This window comes from Bos grunniens, chromosome 26, assembly GCF_055505025.1.
Source record: "Bos grunniens cultivar Pamir isolate PY7600 chromosome 26, Bosgru_T2T1.0, whole genome shotgun sequence".
NCBI classification, from domain to species: Eukaryota; Metazoa; Chordata; class Mammalia; order Artiodactyla; family Bovidae; genus Bos; species Bos grunniens.
Window position 1 is genome coordinate 13,860,024 of NC_141190.1, and position 15,788 is coordinate 13,875,811.

General features: G+C 36.3%; 2 protein-coding genes across 12 annotated transcripts in view; one reads left to right on the forward strand and one right to left on the reverse strand.

Annotated features, from left to right (window-relative positions):
• The window catches only part of BTAF1 (B-TFIID TATA-box binding protein associated factor 1), an 88,008-nt gene that overhangs the window by 54,328 nt on the left and 17,892 nt on the right, over positions 1–15,788 (forward strand). For 5 of the 8 annotated variants that reach the window (XM_086378556.1, XM_086378558.1, XM_086378557.1 and 2 more), the window contains 7 exons: positions 988–1,191; positions 6,669–7,095; positions 8,350–8,540; positions 10,393–10,546; positions 10,964–11,073; positions 12,429–12,630; positions 13,739–13,887. In XM_086378556.1, coding sequence (XP_086234682.1) covers positions 988–1,191; positions 6,669–7,095; positions 8,350–8,540; positions 10,393–10,546; positions 10,964–11,073; positions 12,429–12,630; positions 13,739–13,887 — 1,437 coding nt within the window. Of the gene's footprint in view, positions 1–350; positions 543–987; positions 1,192–6,668; positions 7,096–8,349; positions 8,541–10,392; positions 10,547–10,963; positions 11,087–12,428; positions 12,631–13,738; positions 13,888–15,788 lie in introns of those variants that run through there. The other 3 variants (XR_015155635.1, XR_015155636.1, XM_086378563.1) reach the window with 2 other exon arrangements.
• The window catches only part of CPEB3 (cytoplasmic polyadenylation element binding protein 3), a 348,047-nt gene continuing 341,205 nt past the window's right edge, over positions 8,947–15,788 (reverse strand). For all 4 annotated transcript variants that reach the window (XR_015155640.1, XM_086378576.1, XM_086378566.1 and 1 more), the window contains one exon: positions 8,947–9,294. Coding sequence is in view for 3 of the 4 variants with exons in the window: in XM_086378576.1 (XP_086234702.1) it covers positions 9,172–9,294 (123 nt within the window). In the remaining variant the exon portion in view is untranslated. The remainder of the gene's footprint in view (positions 9,295–15,788) is intronic.

Sequence of the window (15,788 nt, forward strand, 5' to 3'; positions counted from 1 at the left end):
CTTTCTATTTCCAAATAAACCATTCCCTTGCAGCCCCTTTAATTTTTAACTTCTAGTAAGATGTATTGATTTTGTGTAAGACTTGCTTCTGTAAATCAAAGAAACTTCCTGCTGGCTTTGTTTATTCCATTGACTGGAATTCTGGAAATTTAACTGTCTGCACTTGCTGTGAGAGTTGCTTGTTACTGCCTCTTAACAGTTTGTCAAAGCTGTGTCTAAAAGTAATTGAGCCATGCTCTATTGCAGCTGAAACCCCAGCTTTGCCTCTGGAAAGAAGCAAGGCTCATCTGTTTTTAGGCAGGACGTGGTGTGCTGGAGAGGCAGTGATGCTGTGTTTTTGTGCCTCTCAGACTCAGCAGCAAGTGTTGACAGTTCGGTTTCTGGACCCTCACAGAGCTTCTCTGGACTTACTCTGTGAAGCCCAGGCTGATCACCCAGATCCCACAGAATCCCTCATGGCTCACCACTGAGGTCATTCCCCCTCTGGTTGGGGCAGGCAACAACCAGAGAGAGTGGGAAGGGTTAGTTAAATTTGGGGGCAGGTGAGTAGCTTTTAAATTATATATCCATTTCTACAGTATGGCATGTGAAACTATGGGTTCAATTGTTAAGAAATCTAATGAGTTTTTAAATAACATTTTTTAGTGCATGCTAAGTGTTCTTTTCTGACTGATTTCTTTTTACAGTTGTATATTTTTAAATCTGTCTTGGAATAAATTCAGAATAAAGTAAGAGTAATTAGGTGGAAAATTTAATGGAATTGTAATAGTTCCATGTGCATGTTCTGTAGTCATTCATATTAAAATTTTAGAGTAGTTTGGGTGTGTTACCTTTTCTCTGTGAAACTAACTATGTTCTGGGAGATAACAGAATATAGATTCAAAAACAATAGAAATTTAGACTTGGTAGTTTGCAAGTGAAGATTATGCATTTCTAGAATTACATTTACGTATTGGCCCTGAATATTTGTTGTCTGTTACATTTTAGGAGTGTAGAGCTGTTACCCTAGCTGTGCAGCCACGTTTGCTTGATACCCTTTCAGAACATTTGTATTATGATGAAATTGCCATTCCATTTACACGAATGCAAAATGAGTGTAAACAGCTTATTTCATCATTAGCTGATGCACATATTGAAGTTGGTAATAGAGTAAACAACAACGTTTTTACAATTGATCAAGCTAATGACCTGGTGAGTAAAGAAGTGACTTTCTTAATTTTAGAGCATGAAATAAGAAATTTGTCAATGTCATGTTTACCACAAAAACACTTAATTTGTTGAATCTATTTGTGGCTTGGTAGCCTATCATATTGGAGAAGGAAATGGCAACCCACTCCAGTGTTCTTGCCTGGAGAATCCCAGGGACGGCGGAGCCTGGTGGGCTGCCGTCTGTGGGGTCGCACAGAGTCGGACATGACTGAAGCGACTTAGCAGCAGCCTATCATATATTCAGAATAAAGTAAGAGTAATGAGGTGGAAATTTTAATGGAATTAAATTCCCTTTGGAAAGGTTATTTCATTGTATTGACTTTTCTTCAAACAAGAGAATGGGGAAGGGATTTTTTTTAAAAAAATCTCAGCTTTGACAAACCAATACACCTTTATTAGCAAAAGCTGTTGCCTTTTGTCATTTCTCAGTTTTGCCTAAGACTGGCAGAGTATGGGGGAAAAAATGTTTCTGAGTATTTCTCCTCCCCCTTCCTAACTTACAGTGAAAACATTCAAACATAAGAGAATTATACAATTAGTATTCATATACCTACCAACTAGATTCCAGTTAACACCTTACTAAATTTGCTTTATCATATATGTATTAATTGCAATATGCAACCATTAATCCATATTTTTGATGTATTTCTAAATAAGTCACAGACAGCTATCAGTACACCTCAACTAAAATTCAGGGTTTTCCCTTTTTTTGCTCTTTCTTGTGTCATTAACTAAAATTTAGTTTTTACGGTTATTTGCTTTTTCTTTGAGGTAAAACTTATATTCTATGAATTGTACAAATCTTCAATGGAATATATGATGAATTTTAACAGAAATGTATACCTTTGAAACCCAAACCTCTGTCAAGATACAGCCAGTGCCATACCCACTTCCCAGTCAATCTCCTGCCCTCAGAGAACCCTAGTTCTGGTTTCTCATGCATCATAGATTACTTTTGCCTGTTCTTGAATTTCATATAAATGGAACCATACACTCTGTGCTGTTCAATGTAAGGATCTTTTTCAGCATGATATTTTTTAAAATCATCTGTGATGTTACATGTATCAGTAGTTCATTCTTTTGTATTGCTGAGTTTTCTTGCATTGTATAAACATGCCACAGTAAGTGTAAGCCCTTCTCCTGATGAACACTTGGGCTGCTCCAAGTTTTCAGCTGTTGTGAACAGAGCTGCTGTAAACATTTTTGTATAAGTTTTTAAGACATGTTTTCATCTCTCTTGGGTAAATACATAGTGGCATTGCTGGGTCATAGGCTGAGATGTTTATTTAGTTTTATAAACAATTGCAGTTTCCCAAAAGTGGCTGTATCATTTTACCTTCTAATCAGCAATATATGAGAGTTTTGGTTGCTCCACATCATCACCAACAGTTGGTGATGGTCACTCCTTGTAATTTTTGCCTTTCTGGTGGTTGTGTGACAGTGGCATTGTGGTTTTAACTTGGCATTTCCTTGATGACTAATAAGTGTAAAACTTTTTTGTGTCTTATTCACCATTTGTTGATCTTCCTTTCCAAAATGTGTTTTTAGCTCTTGTCTATTTTTAATTAGGTCCTCTTTTTATTATTGAGTTGGGAGTTTTTTTAATAAATTTTGGATACCAATCCTTATCATATAGATGCTTTCAGAACATTTTCTCCCAATATGAGGCTTGCTTTGTCTTTGAATGAGCAGGTATTTTTAAGTTTGATGAAGTCTCATTTATCAGTTGTTTTCTTTTATGGTTATTGTGTTCTGTGATCTAAGGTACCTTTTCTTGTTTCCAAGTGACGAAGGTATTCACACACATTTTCTTCTAAAGCATTGTAGTTTTAATGTTTAATCATCCATATTTACGTTTATGTATAGTGCTAAATAGAGACTGCATTGTTTCATATAGATACCTAATTTTTTCATTGTCATTTATTGAAAAGATTTTCCTTTTTCCATTGTATTGTTTTGTTTCCTTTGTCAAAAATTATTTGAAATGGATGTGTGGTTCTGTATCTGGGCTCTATTTGTTCATTCTGTTTGTCTCTCTGTATGCCAGCAGCAGTGTTTGCATTGCTGTATCTTTGTATTTAGTAAGTCTTTGAGGTTAGGTAGTGTGAAAGAGTTCTTCCTGAGTTACAGAATCAGAAGTTCAGCTACTTTACTTGAGTTAATCCTGTGAAGGAGCATATTTCATTTCTTATCCCCCTTTCTTATTTAAAAAAAAAAAACACGCACAATATAGTTGAAATTGTTTTTGGTTTCTTTCACCTGTGAGAAAAAGCTAAAATTGCTCCAGTCTTCTTTATTGTTTTTATATAATTTCTCCTTTTTGCCTCCCCTTCCCCATGTTTTGCTTTCTTAGAATAAAACCTCAAATTTTCTTTAAGGTCTGGGGTCCCTTTTTAGTGTTTCTGACAAGATTTTTTTTTACAGCTATTACATGGCCTTTTAAAGCTTTTCTTATTCAGATCTCTTAGTCCCTAGTGGAACTACTGTTCTGTTTCATCAACTTCCTTAGTCCAGTGGTCTTAACCTAGGATATCAGAGTCTCCAGAAGAGCATATTTGAGGGAAGAACAGTTTTAAAAGATTAATCTTGGCCCTGGCTAAGAGTTGTTCTTTGTATCTTTCTTTGCATTCCTATTTTTCTCTTACCTGCCAGATACAGGCTTTGTCTCTCACTGTTCGCATAATTTAGTTCTTATCCATGGGCTGTACTGTCTTCTCTTGATCTTTTATGTTCTTCAGTTAGGCATTTCTGTTTGGATATCTCACTGTCATTTCAAACTTAACACCACCAAAACTGGAATTTATTTTTTAACAGAAAATAGCCCTTTTTATCCACAGTCTCAAATCTTGTTAACATTTCCTTTCAGAAAGTTTCATGTGTTTGTTCTTTCTCTGTTTCCATCACTGCAACCCAGTCAAAGGCCTTAGTATTTTATGACTAGGTCCTGACTCATCTCTCAGGCTCCAGGCAGTCTCTGGTTCATTTCACCCTGCCTGCTGTGCCAGACGAGTGAAGTTCTTAGTGCCATTCTGAACACATCTCTCCCCTACTTAAAAACATTATTTTCTTTTTCCTTGATTTTGGTTTTTTCCTTTCTTTCAACACCACCTCTAAACTCCCCATCTCTTTTCTCATTATTTCTCAAACTTCCTCCACTTAAGCCTAGTTAGTTTTGCTCTTGCAAAAGTACACCACCCATGTTCAGTTTCTTTGCTTCACTTATTCTCTCTTCCATGTCTGAACTCCTCTTCCCTTTGCCAGAAATTCCCTACCCTCAACCCTGTATGCTCATCCCAAGTTCATTTCTTGATGTTCTTTCATCTAAGCCCTGTGCTTAAGCCATGATGACTGCTATCAGTTCCTTGAACAGTGCCTCGACTTCCACTCACTACCTCAGCTCTTTTTTCCAAGATGTCCTCATAACTCCAGACTTAACTATTGTTTAAAAACCTAGCATAAGTGTTACTGCCTCTAACAAGCTTTCATTGCTTTTGTCATCTGAGAAGAGGTAAGCTGCCCTTGGGCTCCCACAGCAACTTGCACTTACCTTAGTTTCATGCTGTATTGTCTTTGTTTACCTGTGTGTCTCCCACATTAGTCTCCACATTTTTTTGAGTGTATAAAGACATTGGTTTTACTCATGTTTTAGTATTACTCATTAAATATTCGTTGACTGAATGAATAAATGGAAATTGGAAAGCTTTACCTAAGCTGCCTATCATCATTGAAAATTGACAGAAGCATAGTGTATTTAGGACAGTGTTTTAAACTTTTAGTAGTGAAACCCTGTTTCAAATAATCTTATGCAGAGCTTGAACACATAAAACAGACAAAGCAAAGTGGAGAATATAAGCTAGAAGTGGTATAATGATCATGTTTCTTTGTAGAGAACAGACACAATCAAGCAGATAAAGCTCAATTTAAAGTCTTTCATATTTTATAGTGATAAAAGATCTTAAAGTTTTTCATAGTTTTAGTGATAAAAGAAGATCTTATCTGTGTGTCTGTTGTGCTTCTCATAATAAAAGTCTGGCATTATCAGTCTCGCCCATAAGAAAGTTGATCATTTCTAAGTCTGAAAAATTGTGTTATCCATTTTTAAAAAGATAGGTTCTTTAATGTTACAGACTTTTCTGACCAGCGTTGATCAGATTGGGTCTATTTATAGAGCCTTTTTATGATTCCAGTTATTTATCAAACAAGAAGACTATTTTTGTTATGTAAGCCATCATACTCAGAGAAGGCAGTGGCGCCCCACTCCAGTACTCTTGCCTGGAAAATCCCATGGATGGAGGAGCCTGGTAGACTGTAGTCCTGGGGTCGCTAAGAGTCGGACACGACTGAGCGACTTCCCTTTCACTTTTCACTTTCATGCACTGGAGAAGGAAATGGCAACCCACTCCAGTGTTCTTGCCTGGAGAATCCCAGGGACAGCAGAGCCTGGTGGGCTGCCGTCTATGGGGTCGCACAGAGTAAGACACGACTGAAGCGACTTAGCAGCAGCAGCAGCAGCAAGCCATCATACTATCTTTAAATGGTAATTTAAAAAACAAGTGCACACAAAATTTTTTACATAAATGTTCTTAGCAACATTATTTGTAATATTAACTAAGGTGGAACCAACCCAACCATTCATCAGCTAATGAATGGAAGAATGCAATATGGTATATCCATGTAGTATAATATTATTTAGCCAAAAAAAGGAATGAAGTAATTATACATGCTAAAACATCAGTGAACCTTTAAAGATGCTAAATGAAAGAATCTGGTCATAACAGATTATACATTAGTTTATATGAAAATGTCCAGAATAGGCAAATCTGTGAAGATAGAATGTAGATAAGTGGTTACATAGGATGGAGGAAATGAGGTGTTACTACTAATAGGTATTGAGTTTCATTTTGGAGATGATGAAAATGTTCTAAAATTGTGGTGATGATTGTACAATTCTGAATATAGTAAAAACCATTGAACTGTACACTTTGAGTGTACTGTATGTGAGTTACATCTCATTAAGTTGTTTTAAAAAGATACAATGAACAGTCTTTTAATGGAGCTTGTAAAGTAGTCTGATGCCACAGTCATAGCTTCAAGCAGTTCTTGGTAATTAAAGAATTAACTGTTACACCATTCTCAAAGAATTGATTTATATTTGCTCACAGCGTTATTTCACCAAAGTACTATGTGGGTATTATGTGTTGATTTTTCACTCAAACTTACTAAATATAAGAAGTCTCTGAAGAGATTGTGTCTTTCTTAAAAAAGTATAATACAATGTTAAGTCAGATTAAAATAAAGTTTACTTGGAAGGTTTCAGACATTTAGTTTACTGAATACTAAAATGTACTAGTTATTGTAGAATTTACAATTGAAACAGAAAGCTGCTGTCTTCCCTTTAAGAATTTAGAGGCTACTTGGGGTTGATGTCATTAATGATTCTTGATTTCTCTCTTTAATAGGTCACTACTGTTTTTAATGAAGTCACATCATCCTTCAATTTAAATCCTCAAGTATTACAGCAGTTAGATAGTAAACGACAGCAGGTCCAAATGACAGTTACAGAGACCAACCAGGAGTGGCAAGTGTTGCAGTTGAGAGTGCATACTTTTGCTGCATGTGCAGTTGTGAGCTTGCAGCAACTGCCGGAGAAGTTAAATCCTATTATAAAACCATTAATGGAGACAATTAAAAAGGAAGAGAATACGCTAGTGCAGAACTACGCAGCTCAATGGATGGCCAAACTACTTCAGCAGTGCACAACCAGGACTCCCTGTCCCAATTCAAAAATTATTAAAAATCTCTGTAGCTCACTTTGTGTGGACCCGTATCTAACTCCTTCTGTCACATGTCCAGTACCAACACAAAGTGGCCAGGAAAATTCTAAAGGTATATATCTAAACCTGTATTTGGGGTATAGAAAGAATTAACCATTTAAGTTTGTTTACAGTTATCTACAGGTATAATTTAAGCAAAATCCAGTTTATGTTGGAGATTTTTACCATTTTGAGAGAATTTGCACTTATTGCTAATAAAATCACAGCCCTCTTAACTCATAAGTTTTTTATAAAAGACCTGATATCTTTGAGGACTTTAAGTTCTCACATTTAAGATGACTAAATCTATAAGACAGGTATTAACCCTTAACTTCTCTTTCAAGATCATCATTATAGGGTTTACTGTTAACAGGGCTTGAAAACTAACTGCATCCAATGGTGATTGAAAGTTCTTTTTATAAAATTGTTTTCTCTAATGTAGTACATGTCTTATGAGATAAGTGGACTCTGTTATCAAATAGTGTTTAAACAGCTTTTCTGTTTTCCTCCAGAAAATTTATATGTAAAGTAGTAACTGCTCTTTGTAGTCTAGTCTCAAGGACCAATGTTTTGTCACATGCCTTAGTCCTAATTTCCTCCCATCCCCCTCCCTGAGGGCTAGTTGAGGCAACAATATTTTGCATTGGTTGGTATTTCTGAATTCCTGGTTACTCGGAGAAGGCAATGGCACCCCACTCCAGTACTCTTGCCTAGAAAATCCTATGGACAGAGGAGCCTGGTAGGCTGCAGTCCATGGGGTGGCTAAGAGTCAGAAATGACTTGAGCGACTTCACTTTCACTTTTCACTTTCATGCATTGGAGAAGGAAGTGGCAACCCACTCCAGTATTTTTGCCTGGAGAATCCCAGGGACGGGGGAGCCTGGTGGGCTGCCGTCTATGGGGTCGCACAGAGTTGGACAAGACTCAAGTGACTTAGCAGCAGCATAGACTTTTTTTTTTTTAAAGAGAAGTTACTTGCAGTATTTTTTAATGTGTTTTTTTATGCCTGGAAACGAACTCATTTTTAAAGAATTAATGTACTTTTAACAGAAGGAGGTACAGCCTTGCATTAGATATTTCTGGTTGTCAAGAGGATTCTGCAACCTTGGTTGTATTAAATATGGTCCTATGCAGATATCAAAATGTTTAACTTAATGTTGCAAATTACTGATTTTTGTGATCATTTCATTGTCTAGAGAAAATATCATTGGCCTATAAAAATTGAGGCTTAAAAGACAATTTTAAAATGTGTTGTATCTTTTGGAGCAGGAAACATTTGGTCACATGTATTATGGTTTAAGGATTATTTGACTTTTTTCCTTAATAGGATCCAACTCTGAAAAAGATGGAATGCATCATACTGTCACCAAGCACCGGGGTATAATTACACTCTATCGGCATCAGAAAGCTGCTTTTGCTATCACAAGTAGGCGAGGTCCTACCCCCAAAGCCGTCAAAGCTCAAATAGCAGATCTTCCTGCAGGAGGTAGTGGAAACCTCCTTGTTGAACTTGATGAGGTAAATAGTTTTTCTTCTTTGAATACTCTGATTTTAAAACAAAATTTCTTACAGATTGAGAGCTAAATTGTCATATCAGCTTCTAGAATTATATTTTTAAGTGAATGAACTGGGGCTAATAACTTTTTGGAGTACTCCAGCAACAGAGTTCAGAAAAACTACAAACTTCAAATTTCTTAAGCTTCTTATTTTTACCAATTTAGTTTCCTGATTATCTTCCTAGCAAGAAACCCTCTCCATAGTGGGTGTATAAGTCATTCATAAATATGAACTAATTCACTCCTGTAACAGTGACTATGGAGATGTTAAGTAATAGTGAAAGCTAACTTTTCTCAGTCTTATCAGTGTTAGGGAATTACTGTTGATATTCAGAGGATACGTTTATAATGTCAAATAACTTGTTACCTTTTAGTCAACTTGAAATTTATTAATTGTGTGATGTGAGGTAGGGATCTAAATTTATTTGCCCATAGGAACAACCATTTATCCCACCACTGAATCTTTTCGTCCCTAGTTGGTGATGAATGCTCCTCTGTTATATATCCTGCTTTCCTATATGTGAGGATCTCCTTGGGCTTTCTATTCTATTTCATTGATCTACTTGTTCTACAGTATAGTTTTTAAAGACAATTTAAAAAAAGCTTGGTGGGACTTCCCTGGTGGCACTTCCTGGCAGTCCAGTGGTTAAGACTGCATGCTTCCAGTGCAGGTTTGATCCTTGGTCAGGGAACTGAGATCTCACACTGCTGTGTGGCTGAAAAAAAAGAAAAATGTTTTTTAACTGGTTTTGAAAAAATCTTACAGTCACATTTTTAACAATGGAATTCTCTAGGTAGCTCTACTGGTTGCAAGACATAGGAACTTTCCTGAGTTGAGCAATACACTATCAGTGCTAAAAGACATGTGCTTAATATATTTCTGTAAAGTATAGGCCTGTTTTGTTTTTTTAAACCAAAATCTTATTGTCTATATTCCTTTTAAAATAGTCTGTGAATGAAGACTTTTTCACTAACTATATTATTCTCATGTTAATTTTAATAAAAAATGTATACTTTGATGATTTGCATAGTTCCTTCACTTAAAAATATAATTGTATCTTTCTGGGGGGACTTTTTTTGTATTTAATTATTAATGAAATTACTGCTAAGTATGAGGTTATATTAATCTTATTAAACAGATGCTTATATTCTATCCCTTGAAAGTGAAAGTCACTCAGTCATGTTCGACTCTTTGCAACCTCCTCATGGACTATACAATACATGGAATTCTCCAGGCCAGAATACTGAAGTGGGTAGCCTTTCCCTTCTTCAGGGGATCTTCCCAACCCAGGGATCAAATCCAGGTCTCCCGCATTGCAGGGAGATTCTATACCAGCTGAGTCACAGGGGAAGCCCAAGAATACTGGAGTGGGCAGCATATCCCTTCTCCACGGAATCTTCCTGACCCAGGAATCAAACCAGCGTCTCCGGCATTGCAGGCAGATTCTTCACCAACTGAGCTATCAGGGAAGCCATGCTATCCCTTAAGCAAATATAAATAAGGGCAGGTCATGGTAAGTTTCTTTCGGATAGAAGAAGAAAAAAACATGTCACTTAGGACTATCTCTAGAAACAGCACGTATTCTTCTATTTCTTTTCTCCAGCCCCCGAAAAGTATTTTATTTTGGATGTAAAAATCTAGCTCAGGATTTTATGCCTATGTAAATTTATTGAGAGGTGTTTTATAGTTATAACATGTCCAGTAATTGGTAACACTGAATTCTTAACACCGATTTTTAAATTCTCTTAATAACATTTTGAAAGCATTATACTTTTTTCTGAAATCTTGTTTTCACCTAACATTTAATTTTTAGGCCCAGAAGCCTTACTTGGTACAACGGAGAGGAGCTGAGTTTGCCTTGACAACTATAGTGAAGCATTTTGGTGGTGAAATGGCAGTGAAGTTGCCACATCTCTGGGATGCGATGGTTGGCCCACTGAGGAATACAATCGACATACATAATTTTGGTGTGTACATATTTTTCCGAGTTGAGATTTAAACAGATTTCAGTGTATATCTATTACATATGTCTTTATAAAATAACAGTGCCTGTGCCTGTTTATCCCAGGCCAGCTGGTAAGTTTTTAAATAGAAGGTTGGTAAAAACATTGATTTTCATGTCATTTTGTATACTTTTCTTGCTTTTTACTTTTCCTGTTATGTATTTAGAAAGAGATTTGAAATGGATCATTATATTAAGCTTCTTTAGTTCTTTAGGAGTAGCACCTCAGCAGTTAAATTAAGGGTGTTGTATTTCATTTTACATTATAAAGCAAAAGAGATTCTCCCACAGTAGCTGGGGGGTGCTAAGACTTTTTGTAAGCTCTGGATTTTGAAAAACTATTTGTAAGGTAATATGCACTTAAATCAATGTATCTTAATAGATGGAAAGTCCCTCTTGGAAAAGGGAGATGGCCCTGCCCAAGAACTGGTGAATTCTCTGCAAGTTTTTGAAACAGCAGCAGTGTCGATGGATTCTGAGCTTCATCCCCTGGTAACTAACTAATGCAAGTGTAGTTTTTTTCCTAATAAATCGAGTAGTCTTATTAGAAAGACTTAAGGCTTGAATGAAAAGTGCAACTACGATGTCATCCCTTATGATTTCATTTTCTTTTAGATGCTATAACTAGATTCCTTCTTTTCCTGACAACTTAACTCTTCCAGGCTTTGAGGCAGAGCTGGGTGCATGAAAGAAAACCCACTCTGAGAGCTTAGAATACAGGGCAGTAGGAACAGGGCTCTGATGACCTGAAGCCAGCTGCAAACACAAAAGAAAGCTGCATCCCTGTTCATCTGTACCATCTTAATAATATAGTTCAGGAACAGAAGAATCCAGGTGATAAAATCTCTTCCCTAAGATAAATGTAATGGTAGGAGGAACTTACCTCTCTGAGATGAGACTAGTCAGTGGCAAAGATAGAACATGGGTTTTTTTTTTAACTATTAAAATCTCTGTCACCAAAAAATTAGAATAGAGGGAGGAGGAACATAGACCAGAGAATTAATTATCTGGTTTTTCCACTGAATAAAGTATTGATATTATTCTTTCCATGTAACTGTAATAGGAAGCTTTGCAATTTATAACATCATAAAGGGTGCTAGCGTCAATTCTCTATTCATATAGGAGAGAGTAGAGGGAAATTCTTCTGTTCATATAGTAACAAAGCATATTCTTTTACTTGTTAAATTTTGGGAATTTAGTAAAGAAGGACAGAATTCATCTGTAAGTGCTCACCCTCCGTGATCAAACAGGATGCATTCAGTTGAACTGTAAGGCTAGTTTGTTGAGCAAGTACCTGACTCTCATCAACATTAATCCTGGCTTCTGTGCATCAGACATTTAATAATGGGATATGTCGTGCTCTTGTGATTATATTGCATATGGAAAGCCAGGAAGTTAAAGTGGAAAATAACTACCAGAGTATGGTGCCTAGAGCAAAATCAGGATCACCCAACCCAGGGAATACAAAGTATGTACTTAAACCTAAGCTAGATTTGGAGGGGGCTGATGATGTGCAGTGTCATTTTCCCAGCCTCAGTAGGAGAATCGTGCAAGTGCCTTTGATGTGTTCCCTGCGAATTTTGGAAAGTACTGAGTGTTCCCTGATGCTTAAGAGAATATTCAATAGGGGAGAAGTTCTGCATCCATCTCTTCTTTTTAAAAGCATTATAATAATGTAGATTTAGATTAAATTTTTATTGAGTATGTTCTGACAATGTTTTAAGGTAACTGGAGATAATTCTTGGATTTAGCATTGCTTGGAATATTGAGAACCTCTGAGTAAGGGCCATTATAGTTTAAACATGAGATTCCCTAATGAGTCTTCTGACTTGTCTTTTTGTTTTTAGTTGGTACTGCATTTGCCTCATCTTTACATGTGCCTTCAGTATCCCAGCACTGCAGTGAGGCACATGGCTGCTCGTTGTGTGGGCGTCATGAGCAAAATAGCTACCATGGAAACAATGAATATATTTTTGGAGAAGGTTCTTCCATGGCTGGGAGCAATTGATGACAATATCAAACAAGAGGGTGCAATTGAAGCTCTTGCCTGTATCCTTTTTCACTTTGACAAACTACTCAAATTATATTTGCTTTATTTAAGAGTGACTAAAATAAAATTTATTCAGATATATACAGGGCAATCCAGTGGTTAGGACTCCACACTTTCACTGCTGAGCAAGCCGTGTCAGGATTGGGGGGTGGGAGGAGAACAAGCCAAAAAAAACCCAGCACCAAAAACAAATGTGCACACAACCTGCCTTGTTCCAAAAAAGAAAACTACTTTTTTACATTTTATTTTGAAGTGTTATTTTTATTGCATTACATTATACCTGTATTTACATTTTATTATAATATTCACACAAAAAATTGAAGAATTACTGTTAATTTTGAGATCTTTTTATAAGCAAAAAATTTATAGTATGTTTTTAAATATGAGGTTTGCTAAAAAAGTGCATTTGGCTTTTTCTATGTGATGCTATGCTACTTTTTTTGGCCAACCCAGTATTAATCAGATGCTTATAAATTTACTATGTTTGCTTTGTTCATTGATTGTCTGGCAAAATGATTAATTAACTAGAAATATACAGACAAGCTTTTTACCAAGGGTATGACATCCATGAACATTGTTTAACTCAAAATACCTAAAAGATATTTTGGTCTAAGAGCAAGAAAGATGGATAGAGAGCAAACCAGTAGAAACTCTAGCTAAAGAAATGCTAAAGATTATGGGATTGAACTCTTTGGACCTGCTATCTCCAGCTCAGGGTTGTTAGGATCCTGGTGGGAAAATTGGAATTAATTTTTGACACTTAGTTGTGCTCCCTTGCTCGCAATGTAAATCAATTTATTTTGATATGTGAGTTCTAGAAACTTGTAGGAATTCCTCTATGGAAAAAAATCTTAGTAAAGATTTCCTCCAGCATTCCTCAGATGAAAAAAATCTTCTTAATCTTGAGAAAGTTACATAGTTTTTACAAAAGAGTAACCCTGTATAAATGCTGTTATAATTGAATAAGACCTTGAGGGATAGTCAGTCCCTCATAATACAGGGAAGCAATGAGGAACTGTTGTAGAGGTCACAGTCTTGGTGTATCAGTTTGTTTATGAAAACAGCTACCCTGGAACCAGTTAGAAATTTCCTTAGTAACTTCCTCAGGTGTCATGGAACAACTGGATGTTGGAATCGTTCCATACATTGTACTCTTAGTTGTGCCTGTGTTGGGAAGGATGAGTGATCAGACGGACAGCGTAAGATTCATGGCTACACAGTGCTTTGCAACACTAATTAGACTCATGCCACTTGAGGTAAGTTGATGATAACTTGGTTTATGAACTTAATGTTTTCAATAACTTCATGATAATTGTAACACCTTTTAAAGAACACATTTTAAAGAACAAGTTTTTTAAAAGATGTTGAATATGTTTACATTATAAGTGTTAAGACTTTTATGTTTTAATAGGTAATTTTCTTTAACACTGTTTTAAATAAAACTATGGTTCATAAAAGAATAATTCTTTAGGTGATGCTAGATTTCTAGATGCTATTCTAGAAATAAATTGTGTTCCTGAGTATCCCAGTAATATCTAAGATACTGTTCTGGAGTTTACATGAAAGGTAAATTTGAGAGATGGTAACTGAAAGTGTAAAAAGCAAATGATATGCTTGTTGGATTATGGAGAAAGCAGAATGCAAGGCTGAAGTTGAACAATTTTGGAGTATACTTACGGGACAGAAATAATATATGTGGCCAATGGAGGAAATAGAAGTGGCTTGAAGCAAGAGAAAAGCCAGGACCCTGTCACTTAGCCACTTAATATATTTTTATGGGATTTTTGTAATTCAAGAAATAAGTATATATGCATTTCGCCCATTCTGTAGTATGTGTCCAGTAGTTCCTTTTTAGGCCAGATAATACACTAGAATACCACATTTTGTTTATCCATTCATCAGTTGATGGACATTTGGCTATTATGAGTAATGCTGCTGTGAGCATGCACTTATAAAGTATTTGGGTGTAAGTTTTTTTTTTCCCCCCTTCTCTTTTTGATTTCTCTGTGAGGCACATGGGATCTTAGTTCCCTGACCAGGGATCAGACCCGTGCCCCCTTCAGTGGAAGTGCAGATTCTTAACCAGTGGACCACCAGGGCAGTCCCTGCTCTTCTTTCTTTTGAGCACACATTTAGGAATGGAATTACTGGGTCATATGATGTTTAACTTCTTAAGAAACTATCAAATTGTTTTCCCAGAAAACTGTACCATTTTATATTTCTACTAGAAAAGTATGAGCATAATACTTTGGAACAGTCTCTTGGCAGGGGGAAGAGTTTGACTATATCTGGTTTAAAAAAAAAAAAAAGCTGAGTCAAAGGACTTACCATAGGGTACTGAGTACAGTCTTCAGAAGTACACTGCCTGAGTAATGGGGCCAAATTAACCCTTGCAAGAAGATTTGAACCCACATTAGCAAAGCCTAAAAAAAGCAAGCCTTAAAGGATTGGATTGGTTTCAGATATTTAACTACATCCCAGAAAAAATTAAAAAAACTAAAATATTTAACCCCCAAGAGTTCAGCACCTAACAGCATAAAACTTAGGATATTTAGCACACATCAAAAAATTAACCAGAAGGAATTCCCTAGTGGCCTAGTGGTTAGGATTCTAGGCTTTCAGTGCCATGACCAGGGTTCAATCCCTAGGTGGGAAACTGAGATCCCACTAGCCATGTGGTGTGGCCAGAGGAAGAAAAAAGAAGTTACCCAGGAGAAAAGTCAGTCAATAGAAGCTGACCCTGAAATGACCCAGATAATAGAATTAGTATACAAGGTCATTAAAATATGCTCCATATGTTCAAGAAGGTAGAGGGAAAGCATGAGTGTAATAAAGAGTGAAATGGAAGAAATAAGAACAACCCACATTGAACTTCTTGAGTTGAAAGATACAATTACAAGTAAAAACACACTGGATAGGATTAATGACAGATTAGATGCTGTGAATTTGAAGACACAGCAGTAGAAACAAGAATGTCATGCAGGTTAATTGCTATTCCACTTTGTCTTGATTCAGTTATATTTTCATAAGAAGAATCATGTACTTTTCTTTCAAGGATTCTGGGACTATCAAGCAGCGGGTTGGATAGAAGCTTTTATTCCTGGCACTGTTAGGAACTCTTGCTGCTTTTATAGGACTTGGAGGGAGGAAGGTATCA